Source organism: Vipera ursinii (genome assembly GCF_947247035.1).
Source record: "Vipera ursinii genome assembly, chromosome: 17".
NCBI lineage: Eukaryota > Metazoa > Chordata > Lepidosauria > Squamata > Viperidae > Vipera > Vipera ursinii.
Window position 1 is genome coordinate 6166757 of NC_139530.1, and position 6616 is coordinate 6173372.

Here is a 6616-nt window from a genome sequence, read left to right on the forward strand (position 1 = left end):
AGGTGCTAATGTAGAACGATACGATGAGTAAATTCACTGTAAATAAACATTTAAGAATTGTATCTGGGAGCACCAGCTGTGTTCGCTCACGTCACGTCGGCCCTCGTCGCTAAAGCCAGAAGAGGGAATCGGGGCGACACAGATTTGACTTTTTATTAAATAACACAATTGTACAACTTTCCAGGCGTTGCAATGTTGCAGGAGGAGAAGCAAGGAGAAAGAGCTGTTAATCCATAAATACCTACAGATTTATTTCTCTCAGCCGGAGGAAAAAAAAATAGCCAGGTGGATTTTTAGGGCCCTTTGGGGTGAACCCTTGTCATGTCAAGGGTTAGACTGACCTTCCCCAGAGCCATTTACTGGGCACGATGGGAGTTGTAGTCCATGCAAACCGCAGCAGCCCTTGTGCATCAATCCGCCACTTGGGGACCCAGAGTGAGGCTGCTGTTGGTGACTCGCACACCGTACCAGCCAGACCAGAATTGCATGTCTTGGCCTCCGTGACTAAATAAGATGTGACGGACGCCGGGAGGATAGTTGTGAAACGTGTACGACACCTGAGCAGGAGAAAGAAGGCGAGGAGCAGGTGAGAAGTAGCATTTTGTCCAATTCCCAGATTCGATTCTAGAATTACTGAGGGGATTTTTACAAACTGCCAGCTCGAACCCGGGCGGGCTCTCAAAAGCACCCCGTTGTGCGTGTTACACACAGCAGGCAGCCTTATCTGCAAGACGCTATTACACTTCCAAAGTAAAACCATTATTTTTGTGAGATGGGCAGCGTGTTAAGTTTTAACGATAAATAAAATAAAAAACGGTGGGGTCCTTGGTGCTCTCTGAGCTGGGTTGTTTCCTTGCAGACGTTTCATGACCCAACAAGGTAACATCAATCATCAGAGCTAGGAGGGATAATAAAGAGGCAGCAAGCCTCTCTCCTTACTAGCACTGATGATGTTGCTTAGTTGGGTGATGAGATGTTTGCACAAAAAACCCACAAGCTCAGAGAGCACCAAGGACCCCACAGCTGCCCTCCTCTCCACAAACCCCAGTTCCCTTCTAGCACTGATGACGTTACCTAGTTGGGTCACGAAACGTCTGCAAGAAAACAACCCAGCTCAGAGGGCACCAAGGACCCCACAGTCCTTTGCTTCCTCCTCCTCCTCCTCCTCCTCAACTCCTGCTTCCTTCTAGCACTGATGATGTTCCCTAGTTGGGTCATGAGAGGTCTGCAAGAAAGCCACCCAGCTCAGAGAGCATCAAGGACCCCCCAGTCTTCTTCCTTCTCCTCTTCCTCCCTTCTAGCACTGATGACGTTACCTAGTTGGGTCACGAAACGTCTGCAAGAAAACAACCCAGCTCAGAGGACCCCAAGGACCCCACAGTCCTCCTCCTCCTCCTCCTCAACTCCTACTTCCTTCTAGCCCTGATGATGTTACCTAGTTGGGTCACGAGACGTCTGCAAGAAAACAACCCAGCCGAGAGAGCACCGAGGGCCCTTCATGTCAACCCCGAGCTACAAATATTCTCCTTTATTGGCAAATAAAAAACCCTTTGGCTCCTCAACCGAAGCCACGAGCTGAATCTTGGGGGTGGGAACAAGGCTGCGGTCCGACCCCCCCCCTCCCTACCTTGCGCCATTCTGCATCGCTCCACTGTTCCATCACCACTTTTTCCGGCAGAAACTCCTGGAGGACAATGTAGTCTTCGGACAGGAGCCTCACGCAGATTTGGTACTGGCAACCGCAGTCAAAACGTGCGGCGTACCTGGGGACAGGTGGGGCCGAAGGAGAGGATGTCAGCTCTTAAAGGAGATCAATAGGGACACAGGTGGTTCTGGATTGTGGTCCTCGATTTATGACTTACAACCATAATTGAGTCCAAAACATCGGCTGCTAAGAGAGACAGTTGTTCAAGATCAATTATTACAGCTGGTGGGGTCCAGGAAGGGGGGGGCCTTCTCTGCTGTGGCTCCTGCCCTCTGGAACATCTTGCCCCCCCCACCCCTGAAGTGAGGTTGGCCCCAACCCGCCTATGGAGGATCAGCACAATGGAGGTGGTTGATATAACAACAACAATAATAATATCAACAAACATCCACATCTGCCTATCCCAGGTCCTTGGTAAGGACTCAATAGGTAGACAAAAATGCCAAATCCAGTCTGAACATTTGGCTGACACTGTGCGATGATCAATAACAACAATTAAAAAAAAACTGGAAAAAATTACGAAATACCGCGACCTGGCCATCGAAACTGCGCGATTATGGATGAAACGTGTAACAGTGATGCCCACTGTCATTGGGGCACTGGGAACTATGTCCAGAAACTTTGCAAAATACATCAAGAAATTGCAGCTTCCTGCAATAACTCCAGCAATTGCTACAAAAAACCCGGCGCTACTCGGAACATCTTAGATTTTAAGGAGATACCTGGTTGATGCAACTAGGATGCTGGCAGCAACCCGTGTCAACCATCAGCGCCAGACAATTTGAGTGTTCAGTTGACTGAGGTTCAGGTTTAATGAATAAAAGTATAATAATAATAATAACAATAATAATAAATATCGTCCATTCTGCGACGATACCTGTAATACCATCAAACATCCAGATCTGCCTATTGACAGACAAAAATTTATGGAATCAGCTGCCGGTTGAGCTCCGGATGGCACCTGACCTTCGCTCCTTCCGACGCGGTCTGAAGACCTATCTATTTGAACAAGCCGGCCTGGCCTGATGGCGGATGTGTTGGGGTTTTTATTGTGGATTTTTTATTACCATCTATTGTTTTAGCTCAGGCTCCTATTTAATTCTTTTTTAATTTTTGTATTCTGTATTTTTATATGTGCCCTGTTCACCGCCCTGAGTCCTTCGGGAGAAGGGCGGTATACAAATATAATAAATACTAAATACTAAATACTAAAAATGTCAAATCCAGTCTGAACATCTGGCTGACTGTTCGATGATCAAAAATAATAATAATAAAGATCCCACTTTTTTCCAGTGCCGTGGTAACTTTGAACGGTCCCTAAGTGAACTGTTAGGAGCAGCTATATTCCTTCTGTGCGAAAGCAAGGAGAACGAAAAGAGGGCCGCATCCTGCCTTCCGCTTGGATGGAGCCGTTTTTAGCGCTGCCCAACTGTGTTTTTGTGCTCGCGCATCCGTCCGCCTCTCCTCCTGCCACTCACCAGTCGCTCACCACAATATCAGGCCGGACCTCGTCCATCAACTGGTCCCAGTAGCCGTCATCCCGTAAGGTGATCAGCTGCCTCTTCATGCAGGACCTGGCCGGGAAGAGAAAAACTAAGGTTTGTGGAACACAAACCACGAATTATTGTTAAAGGACTTTTCGAGTAAATGTCTACGGAGGTTCTCCGTCATCCAGGTCATGGTTGTCCCAAAGTTGCTTTTTCAGGAGGCAACTGGACTTTGCTGTTTTTCTTTGAAGACATTTCGCTTCTCATCCAAGAAGCTGCTTCAGCTCTGACCGGATGGTAGGGAACGGAAGGATTTATACTCCTTGCAGACAGCTGGTCATTTGCATCTTTTTTAGAGAGCCGTTGAGGCCACCTGGAGGGTTATCTGCGTCCTCAGGGTCACCTGTGTGGTGCAAATGGCTGCGGAGTCTTCTTCCTTTCAGCAGCTCCAAGACACTTCCACACCTATTTGCACTGCTCAGGTGACCCAGGGGACACAGATAAAGTTCCAGGTGGCCTCAACGACCCTCTAAACCAGAAATGCAAACACAAGGCCCGGGGGCCGGATCCAGCCCGCGAAGTGGTTTCATGCGGCCCGCAAAGCCATCCTGGAAACAGTGAGGGAACAGCCCTCGCTGCCTTGGCCCTGGCCGAGAGACCCTCCTTCTGCCAGAGACCCTCAGATCTGTCCCACTCCTGCCCAGGCTCCCATAGGCACCCTTGATGCGAATGATGTAGAGCTGGCCACGCCCATCCAGTAGGCCATATGCACTCTAGCCACACCCACCCAGTAGGCCACGCCCACCCTGGCCACACCCACCCAGCCCCCTGAGGGCAACCGCAATGCTGATGCGGCCCTCAATGAAATTGAGTTTGACACCCTTGCTCTAAAAGGATGCAAATGACCGGCTGTCTGCAAGGAGTATAAATCCTTTCATTCTCCACCATCCAGTCAAAGCTGAGGAAGCTTCTTGGGTGAGAAGTGAAATGTCTTCAAAGGAAACACAAGGAAGTCCAGTGGCCTCTCGAAAAAAAGCACCTTTGGGACTTTTCAAGTACTTTCCAGGAGGGACCCCTCCTCAAAAGCAGTTATAGCCCCTCCTCCTCCATCCCTCCCCATCTTTTAGCTATTGTATTTTTATACAGCTCGTCCTCAATTTACAACGGTTCACTTAGTGACTGCTCGAAGTTACTGCACTGAACTTACAACCGACGCAGCATCCCCGTGATCACGGGGATCCACGTTCGTACGCTTGGCAACGGGTTCACAGTTACGACGGTCGCAATGTCCCGGAGATCACACGATCCCCTTTTGCGACCTTCTGACCAGCAAAGTCACTGGGGGAAAGCCGGATTCACTTAAGGACCGTGTGACTTACTGAACAACCGCAGGCCTCCACCTAACGAGGGCAAGAATAGCGGTAAAACGGGGCAAAACCCACTTAACAAATTTCTCACTTAGCGACATAAATTCTGAGCTCACTGGCGGTCGTGAAGTCGAGGACTGCCTGTACAAAAGGACAAGTGAGCCCAGAATTTATGTCGCTAAGCGAGACAGCTGTTCAGTGAGTTTTGCCCCGTTTCGCAACTGTTCTTGCCACAGTCGTTAAGTGAATCAGTTAGTTCAGTTAGTAAGTGAAACTGGCTTGTCGGAAGGTCGTGGAACGGGATTGCGTGATCCCCAGAGGCTGCGACCGTTGTGAGTCTGTTGCAAGCGTACGAACATGGATCACGTGATCACAGGGATGCCGCAACAGTCGTGTGAAAAGCGGTCGTCGTAGGTCACATTTTTTCAGTGCTGCTGCAATTTCAAACCGTCACTAAGTGAGCTGTTGTAAGAGGAGGACTAGCTCTATAAAAATATGAAATACGGTAGCTAAAAGATGGCGAGGGAGGGAGGAGGGTGAGCGGAGGGGGGAGGGAAGAGGCGGCATCCGATATTAATCTATACATAATTCTACTTTGTTACTAGTATAAGCTGCCTTGTGCTAAGATGGGCAGCCCATCCATAAATTCAATAAAAATAAACTTGAGATCCTGGGGGATTTGAAGCTTCCATGCTGCCTGTGGGAGAAACGCAGCTGGAAATTCCCAACATGGAAGGAGCCCGTCCCTTGATGGTCAAATCCAGATGTCAGAAACACCCAAGGAATCCTGCAGTTGGCTGAAGAGGCCGCCATCGCGCTGCTCACTCGTAAGACGTCACGAAGTACTTCTGAACGTGGGGAAGAGGGAAATTTCTTCCGTGATCTCCCGGAAGCTGCTCGATTTTCCAGCCATTGCCTCCGTCGGATTCTTTCTGCCAGAGATCGAAGCCGTCTGTGGCAGGAGAGAGAAAAAACACACAAAGAAGTTGTGTGTTTCGGTGCTTTGGAAACATTTCAAGGTAAGGAAGCAGAGACGAGGCCTTAAAACAGGGCTTCTCAAACTTGGTCCTTTTATGCCTTGGGGACTACAACTCCCAGAATTCCTCAGCCAGGCATGCTGGCTTAGGAATTCTGGGAGTTGAAGTCCGCAACTTTAAACTTGGTCCTTTTATGCCTTGTGGACTTCAACTCCCAGAATTCCTCAGCCAACGTGCATGCTGGCTGAGGAATTCTGGGAGTTGAAGTCCACAAGGCATAAAAGGACCAGGTTTGAAGAGCCCTGCCTTAAAACAGGCTAACTTTTGGAGGCAGAATTATGGAACTGGTTGCATTTTGTTATTTCTGGAAGTTTTTTTTTTTAAATTTGCTCAGCCACGTTGGCACCTCTGTTTGGATCACCTGGTGGTCTTCCATCCTGGCCCTGATTCGCTTTATTATCCAGGATCAGAGCAGGCTGGTCAGGGAAAACAAGCTTTGAGTGGTCCGAAACCTGACAACCCCCCCCCCAAAAAAGAGAGGCAGCTCAGCTCCCTTGTTTCCCCCCCACCCCTTGTTTCCCCCCCACCCCCACCTTCAGCACAGGGGTTCTTGATCAAGTTCTTCTTCAGGCTGCAGAGGAAGTAGAAATCCCGCCAGCCCGGGACGTGGCTGTCCAGTGGCTCCGGCCAGTAGCCCTCCCGTTGACACTTGAGCCTCCAGAGCGAAGGCAAGTCTACCAGCCTGCGCCAGAGGGAGCAGACCAGCCGGCAGCGAAGCACCAGATCCCGGGCGGGCACGAGAACCAGCACCGCAAGCAGGGCGTCCTCCGGGAGCGTCTCCATGCTCGCCACCTGTGAAGACAGAAAAAAGAAAAGTTTCATTTAGCATTTGAATAGGGAGTGGATCTATATGATGTATAACTAGTTAGTAGTAGTTATTTTATTAATATTTTGACGATGGAGAGTTAAAGTGCGACAGAATTTAATGTTTTACTGTTGTTAGCATATTTTAGATTATGCTTGCCTGTATTTTTATACCCTGTATTCAGCTCTGGGAAGTCGGGGAGGGGGGGAGGGGAG

At 49.3% G+C, this 6616-nt stretch overlaps 1 protein-coding gene across 2 annotated transcripts in view; it reads right to left on the bottom strand.

Moving 5' to 3' along the window:
* Positions 1-135: 135 nt before the first annotated feature.
* LOC310647952 (F-box only protein 6-like) overlaps positions 136-6616 on the bottom strand; it is an 8400-nt gene continuing 1919 nt past the window's right edge. For both annotated transcript variants that reach the window (XM_083375577.1, XM_083375576.1), the window contains exons 2-6: positions 6130-6388; positions 5385-5511; positions 3184-3279; positions 1628-1763; positions 136-557 (exon numbers count right to left, since the gene is read on the bottom strand). In XM_083375577.1, coding sequence (XP_083231703.1) covers positions 411-557; positions 1628-1763; positions 3184-3279; positions 5385-5511; positions 6130-6379 — 756 coding nt within the window. In that variant the 5' untranslated portion in view covers positions 6380-6388 and the 3' untranslated portion in view covers positions 136-410. The remainder of the gene's footprint in view (positions 558-1627; positions 1764-3183; positions 3280-5384; positions 5512-6129; positions 6389-6616) is intronic.